Source organism: Bactrocera oleae, chromosome 5 (genome assembly GCF_042242935.1).
Source record: "Bactrocera oleae isolate idBacOlea1 chromosome 5, idBacOlea1, whole genome shotgun sequence".
Classification (NCBI taxonomy): Eukaryota; Metazoa; Arthropoda; class Insecta; order Diptera; family Tephritidae; genus Bactrocera; species Bactrocera oleae.
This window is the reverse complement of record NC_091539.1, coordinates 57,729,094-57,744,081: the sequence shown is the minus strand read 5'-3', so window position 1 is coordinate 57,744,081 and position 14,988 is coordinate 57,729,094. Positions and strand designations below refer to the sequence as shown.

General features: G+C 31.8%; 2 protein-coding genes and 1 long non-coding RNA gene across 11 annotated transcripts in view; 2 read left to right on the top strand and 1 right to left on the bottom strand.

Annotated features, from left to right (window-relative positions):
* Positions 1-650: 650 nt before the first annotated feature.
* Mct1 (Monocarboxylate transporter 1) overlaps positions 651-14,988 on the bottom strand; it is a 53,019-nt gene continuing 38,681 nt past the window's right edge. For 7 of the 9 annotated variants that reach the window (XM_036376132.2, XM_036376135.2, XM_036376131.2 and 4 more), the window contains 8 exons: positions 11,038-11,157; positions 10,408-10,967; positions 10,076-10,231; positions 9,570-9,746; positions 9,391-9,504; positions 2,199-2,529; positions 1,935-2,135; positions 651-1,868 (listed from right to left, as the gene is read on the bottom strand). In XM_036376132.2, coding sequence (XP_036232025.2) covers positions 1,708-1,868; positions 1,935-2,135; positions 2,199-2,529; positions 9,391-9,504; positions 9,570-9,746; positions 10,076-10,231; positions 10,408-10,967; positions 11,038-11,157 — 1,820 coding nt within the window. In that variant the 3' untranslated portion in view covers positions 651-1,707. The remainder of the gene's footprint in view (positions 1,869-1,934; positions 2,136-2,198; positions 2,530-9,390; positions 9,505-9,569; positions 9,747-10,075; positions 10,232-10,407; positions 10,968-11,037; positions 11,158-14,988) is intronic. The other 2 variants (XM_036376141.2, XM_036376143.2) reach the window with 2 other exon arrangements.
* On the top strand, positions 3,939-7,703 carry FarO (Fatty acyl-CoA reductase in oenocytes). The gene is made up of 10 exons (XM_014246530.3): positions 3,939-4,449; positions 4,548-4,675; positions 4,740-5,045; positions 5,105-5,193; positions 5,759-5,868; positions 6,305-6,509; positions 6,570-6,744; positions 6,807-6,997; positions 7,078-7,227; positions 7,291-7,703. Exons 1-10 carry the CDS (start codon positions 4,398-4,400, stop codon positions 7,394-7,396), a joined length of 1,512 nt encoding a protein of 503 aa, XP_014102005.2. The 5' UTR covers positions 3,939-4,397; the 3' UTR covers positions 7,397-7,703.
* Positions 9,746-10,594, top strand: LOC138857253 (uncharacterized). Its single transcript, XR_011396331.1, has 2 exons — positions 9,746-9,868; positions 10,051-10,594. It is a non-coding gene; the product is annotated as an uncharacterized lncRNA (long non-coding RNA).

The window sequence follows — 14,988 nt, the reverse complement described above, 5'->3', positions numbered from 1 at the left end:
AAATCAAATCTTTGATGATTTGTGGGTCGATTTTAGTAAAAATTTGTATGTGTTCAGATGCGCAAAATTTATATTATTAATTTTTTTAAATAAAAATATTAAGAAATTTAATTATAATAATTAATTAATTTGTCTTATACTAGCGCCATAACTAACCGCATACGCTAGTGGTTTGCAAAAATGTCCTATAGGCGTAAAAATATATATAATATTATAGCTTTATCTAATATATTATTATATTTATATAATATCCAAATGCGATTTTTGTATTATTAAATGGGGAAACTTAAGGAAGAAATCCAATTTTTGATGACTGGTGGGTGAATTTTGGTGAAAAATTGTGTGTGTGTGCAGATGTGCATAATTTAATTATTTATTTTTTCTTAATAAAAATATTAACAAATTTAATTATAATAATTAATTATTTAATTAATTAATTTAAATATAATAAATAATTATTTATTTCATTTATTTAATTATAATAATTAATTAATTTCTCTTATACTAGCGCCATAAATAACCGCATACGCTAGTGGTTTGCAAAAATGTTCTATAAAAATAATAAATATAAAAAAATATATAATATTATAGCTTTTTACTCACCTTTTCATTACCGTTAAACCTAAAGTATAATATTTTTACTATACATATATTTTTCTAATTATTTCTTTATTTAATAAAAATTGTTTCTTTTTTCATAGTGTATGAACATAATTAAGTTTTGTTTATATTTGTATTGCCACTTAATTTTATTTTAACTTAAACTTTGAAAATTAATTTTAAGAAAATTATAATATTAAATAAAAATATATAAGAAATTAATAAAAATATATCAAAAATTAGTACAAAAAATTTTCATAAACTAATTACTGCTAATCATGTGTTCTATTATTTTAGTAATTTTAAAAGATTGTTTTTTTTTTTAATATTGAGCAGCTCTATTTAATTATTATATTATTACTAAATTTGATAACAATTTATGAATACCGTTTGTAATTCTTATACATTCAGTTTGAGCATTTGATATGTAAACCTGAGCGTTCATACTTACAGTTTTGGTAAATATTTTAGTTAATTTTTGTTTTTTTATTTTTTGAAGAAAATTATTATTTCCGCTAAGATTTTAATAAAATAGTATTTTAACACTTAGATATATTAAATTCTTCAAGTTCTGCACTTACATATGTTTTTGTAAGTTTCATATGTTTTTATGACAGTTTTGCTTATATGTATGTAAGCTTACAACAACAACAACAATAAAATATGACTAAATTCATTGCACTTTGAACGGCTTTGCTAGCAGTTACAGTAAATTTGAAGATGCTAATAGGTACATATGTATATATCTGGCTACAGTTATTAAATTTACAGTTATGCAGGCATACATAAATATTACAGATTACATATGTACTACATATTACATACATATGAAAGGCAAAATTGTTTCCCTATTTTTGTGTTGCACCGTAAAGGTCACTTCTTTCTCAAAGAAACATACATACATATGCATATGTTTATATGTGTATACATACATACATTACTATATAGTACTTAACTTCACACATAGTTATATACATATGTATATAGTCACTTATAAATAAATCTAAAAAGACGCTTAAGCGAATGAAAAACATCTAAAAAATTGCAGCAAACTCCTGCAAGCAGACGGAGAGAAAACTTGCACCTGGCTAGATCTAAGAGACCACATTAGCTTCGCGCACTTGTGACTTGTTGCTTCTGCTTAGCCTTGGACTCGAGGTGTCTTTGTAGGGGTGGAATGACGAAGAGCATGACGCCGCTAATGGCAATTGTAATGCCGGCCATAAGGAAGGCGGGCCCATATGAATTGGTGATGTCATACATCCAACCTAAAATACATAAACAAAATGTTAATTAAGCATAAATTAAAAAAAATGTATATATATATAACATACCGCCAATTGGTGGCCCGATGAATGATGCGATGCCCTGGAAGAGCAGCAGCAAACCGAAAGCATTGGTCAGTTTCTCCAAACCGAGCAAATCGACCAATATGACGGAGGTCAGGCCCACATAGGCGCCGATGGTGAAACCGAAAGCGGCACAATAAGCAGCGAGCGTATAAAAGCCGGTGCAAAGCGGTGACAAGGCAGTCGCTGTAAAAAATGAACAAATTTTAATATTCAATTCAATACAATTGCTTGTTTTCGTGTGCTTACAGATGCCGCACAGCGTCAGACAGGCGTTGTACACCCACAAACGGTTGACCCATGGCTTGTCCGCCAAATAGCCAAGTACTATTCGGCCCACGGTATTGGCCACACCGATTGTGGCAATCAGGTAACTGGACTGTGCGCTGCTTATGTTGAGCGTTTTAGCCTGGGCGACTATGTAAATGTAGGGCACATTGAAGCCGATGCTGGTGAAGAAGTTCGACAGTGCAAATACCATGAAGACGGCATCTTTTAGCAACGAGAAATTCATCATTTCGACGAAAGTATCGTGGGTCTCTTGGGAGCAGCTGATGCAGCCGCAGCATTTTATTCTTACCTGAAAAAAATATATTAGTAAATTCGATTAGTACATCGGAAATTTCTTGTTTATGAAATAGTTTAGATATAATTTTAGCATATATGAACATATGTATTTTTGACATTATAGTTTGTTGGAATAATTAAAAAGTACCAATAAAGATTTTTTATTGTTTTTCCAACGTTTAATTAAACTCTCCACTTTTGGAGACTTCCGGATTTTTGATAAATAGCATTTAAATAGTACCATGCTTATGTTTAGTGTATTAAAAATCGCTTGGATATATGTTTACGAAGTGTTACGTGTTTGGAGACTTTTGTAAAACTTCATTACTTAAAAAAGATGCGCATAAAATGTGATAAAAGTATAAGTGTTACAAACATTTTTTCGATACCACTCATATTTTGTAGACGTACATATATTTTAGTTTTTCGGTTAAAAATGTATTGTCTGAAGTCGCTTTTAACAATTTTAAAATAAATGGTTAATGTAAATATACAAATCTACATACATATGTACATATGTATTCTTATGTAAGTATTGAAAACAATCCTAATTATTATAACGGTCATAACCTAAATTTTAATAACAATTTTCACGAATAATTTTTCCTTATCAAATAAATTTTCGACCTAAAAACTCATTTGGTATAAAAGTCTTAGCTCTCGTATCGATTCAGATATACTACAGATCTCTAATAGTTATACAATTTAAAATATATACAAAGCCAATAAAAATTATGAATTTATTTGAATAAATATATGTACATATGTATGACATGTCTTGGAATTTATGCGATTTTGGAATATACTTCTTATTATTACAGCTAGTTGCTTTGGAATTCTTCATATTTTTTATACTTTCAATGTAAGATATCAGTGTTAAATTTGGTTTCCGAACAAAAAACAACTTTCTACAAATTGGAGATTTTCAAAAATTTTGGGGTATACTTCAGGAACATTTTATATTGCATATTACACTCAAATCTTCGTTAGTTTTTAATTTTAAATAATTTGTAGACTTTGAAGACTCTACACTTTTTTGGAGACTTTATAAAATTGTTTTTACTAAACTTTTATGACATTTTAAAAAGATATTTTATAATTTTGGAGCTGTATTATAAAAATATCAAGACTACAAGCAAATTTTTAATTATTTTTCTTTTTAAACTAAATGCGTTTGTACCTGTTCGCATATTTTTTTTATAATTTACATAATGTAAATCACCTAATTACATACATAAATTAGTAGTTTCAAATTCGACAAAATATGCCTACAAATACTCCCCTTTCTCAATTTAAGCAAATAGCCGCACCTAACATATTTAATTGTACAATTTAAAGGTAAACATATGTAGGTATGTGTAGCTTTTTCATTACTAATTTATTCCGAAATTATTTTGTCAAAGAGGATGTGTATAAAGAAAAGTAAAAGTAAATTTTTAATTCGACTAGACTAAAATGAAACAGAAATAAATAATTTAATGCGAGCTGTACGCATTATACTTAAATAAGCATTAACGAAATTACATTTATACTTGAACGTGAACCTTCGTACTTTCAAAAAGAACAGAAGCAAATACAATTTTATCGTAGAATTTTAAAATGTGCTGAGTTAATGTAAAATAAAAAATGCAAATATTTCGAAATGTTCATTGTACGCTTAACTCAGAGTTTGGAAATTACTTCATTCGAAATTTTGGAGATAGTACTGGAATAGATCTCCAAGTGCGCGGTAGTGAGCAGCAAGGAAAAGAAAAATACGAAAAAAAGTTTAATAAGGATACCAAAAAGTGCTTGAAGGTGTCTCAGGAGCGTAGTGAGTAAGCGTTTTAGGATTTTCAGATAAGATTTCAAAAAAGTGGGGAGATAATAAAATACTTCAAAATGATTCACGACTTCTACGCGGATGCGGAGGTATTTGTAACGGGCGGTTCGGGTAAGTGAAAAAACACAGCATAAGATGCACTCAACCTAAAATTTTACAATAAATTAAATTCGTTCTTTTTATAAAATAATGAAAATAAAATATATCAGGCGCCGTTGGTAAAGCCTTGATTGAGAAGCTGTTGCGCTCCTGTGATGTGCGTAAAGTCTACCTACTGCTGCGTACCAAGAAGAATCTCAGTGTTGAGCAACGTTTAAAGAAACTAAAGCAGGCGAAGGTTTGCCCACCGACAAAAAGAACTCACATATAAAGTTTGAATATACTCTACTTCACTTTCATAGATCTTTAAAGTATTACACGCCACGAAGCCACATATGTTCGATCGACTTATACCGATACCAGGCGATGCAGCATTATCGAATTTAGGTATTTCGTTAGAGCATATTGCTCTAATGGCGAATGTTTCGGTCGTTTTTCATTGTGCAGCGACTGTGCGCTTTGATGAACCGTTACCTGTTGCTTTGAAGCTAAATGTGGGCGCCACTTATGAGGCTTTGGTGTTCGCTGAGAAGCTGAAGAACTTGAAAATGTTCATGCATGTCTCAACGTTTTACAGTAATCCATATTTGAAGCGCGTAGAACCGAAGGTATGTGGTTAGTTAACGGTTTTCGATTAGGAAAGTGAGTATAATGTTTGAACTTTCAGCTTTACGATTCGCCATTAGATTGGCGCATGTGCTTGCAGCTAATGAAGGATGATAGCAAGCGAGATACTTTGGATTATTTAACGAAAAAGTAAGTTTTCGAGAGATAATTAAATTTAAAATATATAATATATATATTTTGATTTACAAAAACAAAACAAAAACAACCGTTTCGACATAGAATTTTTTTTATTCTTTATTATTAAAAATTTGCATTTTTTAATAACTTCTTTTAAAAAATACTTTAATCTAAATAAAAAAAAAATTGTATTAAAAACAAAAAATAATTTGCCAACATTTTTTTTTTTTAAACAGTGTGTGTTGTTACTTTACTCTCCACAAATTCATTTTCTGTTCATTCTTATATGAAATGAATGTACGTGAGAAGAAATCTTCAATATCACTATTTTAATACCCTGAACAGGGTATATAAAGTTTGCCACGAAGTTTTTAACACCCCGAAGGCAAAGTCGGAGACCCTATAAAATATATATACGAATAGTATTCGCTGAGACGATTTAAGCATGGGCGTCAATCCGGCTACTCATTTGTAGTTGTTGTACGGAAACTTTTTTATTTGTGTTGGGTATTACAGCTTCGGTGCAACCGAAGTTATTATTTTTTCTTGTTTTTATTATAAATTCTTTTCATTCTAGACTCATAATTGGCTTCCCGAACACCTACACTTTTACGAAGAATCTCGCCGAAAGTGTGGTTAATGACTTTCGGGAACGTTTGCCGGTTGCTATATATAGACCGTCTATAGGTGAGGCATTGACATTAAACTAAATAAAGAATATGTGCAAAACCGTAGTATTTATCGATTAATCGATTAATGATCACCACTACATTTATATATATTGGTTCAAGAAATCGAATAACTTAAATTAAGAGATTATTAAGTTTTATTTTTACTAAATAAATGATTACATTTTTCAAGTCAACTTAAAGTGAAAATCAGTGTGATGTAATCGATTATTTCTAATGAAGAAAATCGATATGTTAAAACTAAATTAAATTTATTATATTATATAAATTGGATCAAAGAAATGTTTATTCTTTATCAAAATTACGTACAAAACTACCACATTTATAACTATCGAATTTTATTTTATCGAAATTAATCGATTTTTTTAATTTTCAAAAAAATGTCTTTTAATTAAAAAATATATTATTAAGTTGTTTCTATATAAAAATTATAGTTCTTCATGCACTCTCTGACCCCATACCCGGTTATCCACCCACCTTGATGGGGGCTATGGGTCTCTTCGTACTTGTCGGCGCTGGCATACTGAAAACGGTCTACTTGTCGTATTCAACACGGTTTGACATAACACCACAAGATATCGGCATCAAAACAATGCTGTACTATGCCGCTCGTGCCGGAAATGAATATGCGCAGAAAAAGTAAGTGCGAACACATTGAAAAAGTATTCAGAAACGGAAAGTCTAAATCATATTTTACAGAGCAATTGCAGAAGCGCCCGTGTATATGTCCTCATCATCGAAACACTCAAGTCACACCTTCGTCCAGATGTGCCAGGTTATGGAGAAAGGCTTGTGGTATGAGGCGGCGTTTGAAAAGAATTTCATGTTGCCTACTGGCCATTACACAGACAGTCGTTTTGTGTACAAATTCTTGGTATGAAAAGCGTGTAACTGCAAACTTTTTACCATATATATTTTTGAAATTTCTATGTCCAGGTCTTCACAAAGCAAATACTGCCCGCTATGCTGGCTGACGGTTTAATTATGCTTTCTGGCCGTAAACCGGTACTTATGGGTATTGTACGTAAGGCCTATATCTCTTTAGAGGTTATGAAACCATTTCTCTTTAACACCTACGATAGTCCGGGCATGACACATTTAGAAGAGTTGACGGAGGCAACAAAAGGGTAAGTTTCGTGGAATGTGTAATTAGTTGGAGTGTTCTCACACAACTTTTCTCTTTCCTAATACTTAAATTTACTTGTAGCACCGAATTCGATCTTCTGCCTGATATTTCACGCGCCAAAACCGACGAAGGACTCCTTGAAATTTGTACAACCATGATTTTTTCAATTCGCGAATATTTGTTAAATGAGGATCCAAAGACTATTCCGATTGCGCAGAAGAGATTGAGAATGTAAGTCGATAATTATTGCTTGTATTTTTATAGGACTCAGTAATGTTTTTTTTCACCCTTCAGCAAGCGTTTGGTCTATAATATTCTACGTGCTATTATATTCTACTACATTTTGCGTTGTTTTTATGGCTTTTTGCTCAACTATATTGAAGGACCTACTGCACAATGATTACTCGATATCAGCTAACTTAGCTATATATGGTCTTGTACACCACATATAAACCGATATAAGACTTTTGAAATCAGCTTTTCTCCTGCGTAGACTAAATTGTAACAATTTTGTGGATCTAAGTATATTTATAGCGTTGCTTATAGCTATTTAAAGCTCAAACAAATCTGGTAATAAAATATTAAATATATTCGTTTTTCCATAAACATATTTATGTACAGTAATTTTTGGCACATTTTTAAAGATAGAAAAGAAACCAAAAACTAACTATTTGAGAGACCAGATCTCATAACTACACTGGTAAAAACAGAAACAAACCCCCTTAGAAGATTTCTGTTGGCTACAAGACGCTTTCGATATCTGATAGATATCTGAGATCCAGCTATAGAAGTTTTTGGGCTTCCCAAACTTGACTTTAGCAGTCCAAAAGTGATCTCGGGCTTGGCGAATCAGATATAGAACCTAACTAAACTTAACTATTTGAAAAGCATTTTGGAAAAAAACAAAGATCTTTAATACACCTATATACTACAATATATATAAATATTAACATGGAAAAGTTGAATCAGAATGTCGGTCGGTAAAAACTCAGTTATGCGATTTTTACAAGTTCTTGTTTCTAGGATTCTTTCAGGTCTTCGATAAATATTTTTATAACTTAGTATAGAAAAACCTTTATTACTCATTACAGCGAAGTGAGTGGATAGATGTGAATGTTAAATGTATAGACTTCTCCTTTATGAGATATTTAGAAGGATATATATTTTTTATTATTTTTTTTATTTGTGTGGACACTCATGGTTTGCCGATAGATTCCTTTTTCATCAAAAAGGAGAGATATGCGAAAAGTTCTTGCGATATTAGAAATAACTTTCTTTAGAATTATTATCCGAAAAATTGGAGGAAATGGTACAAGTTTTTGACATGAAATATTTACTTTTAGACTTTACGTACCTAAGCTAAGGAATTACACTACTTGCAATAAGATTTCACTTAAAAGCTTTCTAAGGGTCCTAGAATCCTATGTTATTCGTATTTCTATCCTGACTGAGATCACATGCTGCACTCTTATGCAGTTATAAATATATAATATTTATGCTTATAAAAATAAATAGAGAATGCGGTCATCACAAAATTGGTTTCGCCGTATTTCAATATTAGACCTCATAGATTGAGCGATATGTTCGGTAAAAAATCAGCCATATGCACTAGGGTCCCCATATTTGTTGCCACCCACCCAGTATAGCTAACTCGATTACTTTCGGGTGATACAAAGAACCGTTAGGGGAAAAAAGCTTTTATACTCTGTAGCAACATGTTGTGAAAATAAAAAATTTAATAGATAATATACAAGTAGACAATATACAAGTCCTTTAACTCTAGTTGGAGCGTAGATAATAGATAAATATATTCCAGAAAACAACCTTGAAACTAAATGGTCGCTCTGGAGTTTCTTTAATAATAATTATATAAAAGGAGAGGAGGAAAAAATAGAACTGGTTAACTTAAGAAACTATTAACATTTTTCTTCGCAGAATATAGAACCAGATTATTAAAAATTCTACTGGGTGATATGAGAAATTTGTAAAAAGTGACGAGGAATTTATAAGAAAACGTCAAAGATCAGAAAATAAAAACTAAAAAAATTAAATAAATAATAAAAGAATATAAACTTCTTCAAAATTAGAAATATTTACGTAAAAAACAGTTTAAAAGAAATTATATAAGTGAAATGTTTCCACTCAACATCGGCCTATCTTGGGAAACGCCTATTTATATACGAATTCTGATAATGTTTATCTTACTGCAATTACTAGGACTGTTCTCCTTTCTATTAAGGAATTATGTGCAAGAGTATTCGTATAAATTTTGGTTACCAGATTGAACTAGCAAAATTATAATAATGAGTACAACTGTGAAAGTCTTCAAATATGTGTATTTGTGTAAATTCTAAAATTAACTAAATAAAAATAATGTAAATAATTTCTACTCACATCATTTTGACTACCACGCACACTGTGGTGCACCGAACCATAACGCTTCATCATGCCGGAGTTGGCAAGGTCCTGACGTGAGGCTGTGTACTCTGGTATGTTTAGAATGGAACCCTGGTAAAATAAAAAAAACAATTACGAAAAATTATAATTTAAGAGTGTTTAGTGTAAATTCTTACCTGATACAGAATATCCGGCCGATACATGGTGCCACTGCCCCAGTTCTCTTGCGGTGGCGTCAACTGATCTAAATGTGGCTGACTGCGATGGCGCACCATATCCGTGCTGCTGGTGCTTTGAGCGATTGTTGGGCATGCTATCTTGCCATTGGCGCCATTGTTCACAGCCTGATTGTTCTAGAGTCGCATATGTATGGGGAGAGCAGAGTTAGTTTCTAGCCACAATAAGTGAATTATAAACAAAAAGGAAAATAACAGACGTCAAGAGAGGATATAGAGAAAACACAACAATCACATAGGTAAAGGGTGGGGAGTGTTAGCATTTGGGTAAAGATTAAAAGAGATATTTGCGTACTAGACCCCCTTAAGGGTGCAAGCTTTGCTTGTGGGTGAGGAATTCATAAATATATCACAGCGTGCTTGGATTGCGTGCAGAGATAAAGAGAGGTTATACAAATATGTATATTTAAATTATTTGTAGCGAGCGTGCTGGATGGGGCACATACATTTGTATATAACAGGAGTGCAGTAAGGTCTGTTTCAATTGTTTGGGAATCAGCGTTAAGTGTTGGGAACGAACTACATTTTACTTGCGCTAACAGCATGGTCAAGTCGAGCGAGAGCATCCGGCAACGCGCCAAAGAGGGACGCAGCTGTCGTAACTGTGTGTATATGTGGTTATGTTGTTGTTGTGGGTTGGAGACGCGCGCGCACCGCAAACGACGAGAATAGAATAGAAACCAATTAGAATAATATGCAGAGAAAATTTTCTTAAAAATAAACTAGTCCGTAAAATCAGAAGTTAAAAAATATTTCTGACTCCCTCACACACACTTACATTGTTGCTATTGAAGCCATGTCCCACGCTGTTCGAGCGACACAAAGCCGCGTCGGCGCGTTGCGGCAACTGTAAATATTGATCACCCTCAGTCGTGCCAGGTTTGAGTGGCTTCAGCTCAGCAGTCGTTGTATTATTGTCAATTATATCGCTTTTTTGCGCTTTAGATGGTTTTGGCGCCTCCAAAGGTCGGAAGAGCGCTCCGAATATTATACAATTCAGGACAATACCGCCAATGATAAGCATAGCGCCACGCCAACCAAACGAACCGATCAGATATTCGGTGAGCGGCGCAAATACGAATGTGCCGAAACCGGAACCACACACAGCAATGCCGGTGGCAAGCGAACGTCTCGCCTCAAACCACGTTGTCACACTTACAATGGCTGGCAGATAGATGAGACCCAGTCCAAAACCTGTGCCAATACCAATTGTAAAGATGAGTGTGAGCACATTCTGCGCGAAGAAACTGGCCACAATGCAGGCGGCGGCAAATATAGCACCGGCTATAGTGACCGCTCGACAACCGTAGCGATTGACAAACGACGACGAGATGGGACCTGTGATTCAAGGAAGCATATATATAGAATTTCTTCTAATTTTTAAAAAGTTCGATAAAACAGTACTCACCTGAAGCGTAGGTAACGCCTACCATAATGGACACAATCCAGGCCGTATAGCCTGAACCTTCATTGAAGTAGGTGAGAAACTCATCATAGAAGAGACCAAACGAGTACGTCATGCCATCGGCTGTGAAACAACAAAAAAACCAAAAAAAAAAGTTAAGTAAAATATAATATAATGTTTTATAATAAAGCTCCTAAAGACTTCATATAAAATTTCAGTAAAAAAATATAATCGACATCACTTGATGAGACTATCATAAGATGAATACTCCAACAGAAGATCAGTTAGATTAGTTAATTTTCTAGCTAGTACGACTAGTTGTTCAAATTTATTAATGAAGATTTAAGATTTGTAAATAAAAAATTTATAGGTTTGTGTTTCACCTTACAAAAAAAAAAAAAAAAAAAAAAATTTTAAGAGTACAAAGTGTAATAAATAATTGATTTTTATTACCTACCCCAATCATTATTCAATCATGTATAGGATGTACCATATAAATGAATGTTTCAACGAAGAAATTGGGCACCTAAAATAAGTACAAATAATTTAGTTTGTTCTCAGGATGCTCAACCTCTATTAACTGGAGCCCTCGAAAGGTAATTGTTTCTCCAGATGTAACTTAGGAAATTTGGTCCTGGTCTCTCAAGGGCTACGCAATATTTTGAGTAAGAACTTAACTCTTGTAAAGACGCAGATCACGATAAAATTGTATTCACGCTTCTGAGATAATCTTTGATTCTGGCGGGAGTTCCTGGCTTGGGACTTGGTATGTGGTGGACTTAAATCTCGGCTTAAGGATATGCTGTAATTTTCTAAGAACGATATTTCTTCGTCAATGAGTATAAATATTTTCTTTTGAATTTCTACAATGTAAACATTTCCCATAAAAATCAGTAAAAAATTCAGGATCGTCAGTAATTGTTAAACGGTTAAAGTCAAACAGTTAAAATACAATACAATAAATGTTGTTAAGACTTGAAAAAAAAAAAAAACTTTTACCATAATCAGCCAAAATTTTTAATCAAACAGGAAACAATTAAAATTTTATTGCAAAAAAAAAAATAATAATAATCTTAATATAGCCTAGTCGTATTGACCTAGTGAATGCCGACAATACCTAAAAATCTACCTGACAACGGATGATGAAATAAACAAACGATCTGTCAGTTTTCGCCGGTTTTTTAATAATTGCTTTGTTTTCAAGCAGGAAATTCTTAATTTGGTAATGTTTACGGTATTATCAAAAAAAAAAACAGATATAAACTACCAACTGTTGAACTCAAAACAAATTAATTAAAATATTCAGTTGTCAATAGATTGTGGCACTTCTTGCATGCCTAACAACAGATTTCAACCAAAAGTAAAATTCCACCGCAAACAAACCACTTGAATAGAAAAATAAGGAGCCAAGTGCTACTTGAATTGCATATATTTAAAGATTAATTTCTTCGTAGTTCAAAATTAGCACAAATAATTGCGTTCAGAGATGGCTTTGAAGACCTGAGCTCATTTCGTTGGTTAATTTATTTCAGACAGTTCGTTAATTTAGACAATTAGCTAATTGCCTATACTCGTAAAGAAACGTGTACACAAAAAATAATAAATTATTTGACCCTTTTGGACAGTTTATTTTTTGTTGACTGTATGTTATGAAATTGTATCACAATACACTTATTTATTTTTAATTTCCGATATTTATCTGAACATAAGTACACTAATGTATGTATATTTCAACACAACTACGATTCGAATTAGGGGTATGACTTTTTTAGGTTTAGTATGTCATCATAGATCAGCGCAGAAGCTTTTGAAAATTGTGAAAAGTGGAAGTAATTCATAGAAGGTTAAACCCATTGAAAACGAAAGCTAAAGCAAAAATGAGGGAAAGAAATAATTTAAGAGGAAGAGAAAGAATTGTGGCGTGTTTGAAGTTTTAATATTTAAAAATGGTGTATCACATTATGCGTCAAAACCTTAAGTTCTATAGAAAAAATCTATATGGCAAAGTTGTAGGCAATCAAAATATCTATAATTTTTGTATTAACACCTTTACACATAACCGCAAAATTTATGTGAAAAATTAAAATATTCAAGTTTTTGGATTTTTAATTTTAATGTTATACAAAAAAAAATGTTTCACGTGTTTGGGTGTAAACTTAGCCTCTTATGTCTCAATCACACTGAATTTTTATAATTTAAAATATTAAGCAGGCAACCGTATTTCGATTTAGAATTGAAAATACCAATATCAGATTTTTTCTTTAAGGTCAGTAAGCTTTATGGTTGTTGAATCTCTACTTGCTGTTGGTATAAAAATACAAATAGATATGTACATTACTAGGTTAAATTTTCTCAAAAAAACACACCATTTTCAAAAATCAGCTATCCCGGTCTTTCTACTATACCATATACCGCATATGTGTTACTGCAACTTTCGGGTATATTTAACCGAAAATGCCCCAATCGATATAATATACAAACAAAAGGATTATTTAATAATTGCAAACAAATAGCTTGCATCTTTTAAGGAATAATACAAAAACTATATTCCATAAGCCAACTTGAAATCCTCGGTTAAAATAATAATAATGACCAATATGAAGACATTGAAAGTAAAGGAGCAATGTAGATAAAAAAGTATCGCCATTTCTTAAATGTATAAGATACTGACTGCGAATAAATCAATCACACATTGTATAGTTCAGGTCTTTCTTGTACTCACTTTCTGGCCATATTTGAGGAAAAGATATTGTTGGTGAAAAAATTATTTTAATAAAGACTTCAAGGCAAAACTTTTGAAGCAAGGCTATGACATAGTTAGTAGTTAAAAATCAATTCTTAGATTTAAAAAGTATTTTGAGGTTAAGTGTGAAAAATAAAAATTTTAAATATTTGAAACGATGCATTTCTAATAGCGATACTGATAATACGATAAGCTAAATTTTTAATTTTAATTAAACTAATTATTTATAAGAAAATATAATGTTTTTATGTTTGTCGAACTTTTATACATGTATTATAATATTTTATTTTTAGATGAAAAAAATATAATTTTTATATTCTTTTTTTTAAGTATTATAATTTAAAAAATAAAAACATGTGTAACTATATAGGCAGTTACACCCCTAATATGTGTCTTCAAATGCATGACTCCATATATCCGTGTGCCAGCATTTACTGAACTTAACGCCTTGTTATCGCGTGACACATATCTTGCACGCGACTTATCACTTGTCTGTATGTATTGAAATTATATTTGCTAAGTCCATTATGAGTATCACTCTTGTTTCTAACTGTTAATTGTTCAAGAAGCTTTTAGTGAAGGAAATGATAAATTATGTTTTATCAATCCACACAAAGTACTCAAATTAAAAGTATGTACATATATACAATAGTTAATGAGTAATACTTTGTCTCCAAGTCAATTGTTATTGAAGGTTGATAGTTGCTGTAATGTTCCCAAGTATTGCTTCAAACTGAAAACTATTGATCTGATAAAGAAACACTATCGAAAGTTATGAAACTTCGGTTTACAAATTTTCGAAAATGTGGTACTTAACTGATCAAGTAAGAACATATTGTGAAAGAGAGTGAGATATAGAGAGGATTGGGAGCGCGAACGGTTTGGATGGATTTTTGACAGCGGCTCTCTACAAAATATCATTTCTTTAATAAAAAGAGTTTTTAGTTTTCATATCCTTCTTAAATTAAAAAAAAAAAAAAATTATTTAAACAAAACAGCAAGATTTGTATTTAGCTACCATACGTGGAGTTTTTTTAATGCTTGTCAATTTAATGACGTATCGTCTGGCTTTAATTAGTGGGCATAAATCACTTCATATTATCATATACTTTTGTGTTGACTATTTGGCTTGTTTATTTAAACTTAATTATTTACTACCCCTTGTGTCCTAGTTTTACTGATATGTTGAATCGCTTGTGGCTAATAAGCCT

Bases quoted from the DNA above. Each gene is read 5' to 3' on its own strand.
- FarO (XM_014246530.3), top strand. From the start codon at position 4,398: ATGATTCACGACTTCTACGCGGATGCGGAGGTATTTGTAACGGGCGGT. The intron at 5,194-5,758 runs GTAAGTTTTCGA...TTTTCATTCTAG, and splicing joins TTGGATTATTTAACGAAAAA to ACTCATAATTGGCTTCCCGA. The intron at 6,745-6,806 runs GTATGAAAAGCG...TTCTATGTCCAG, and splicing joins GTTTTGTGTACAAATTCTTG to GTCTTCACAAAGCAAATACT.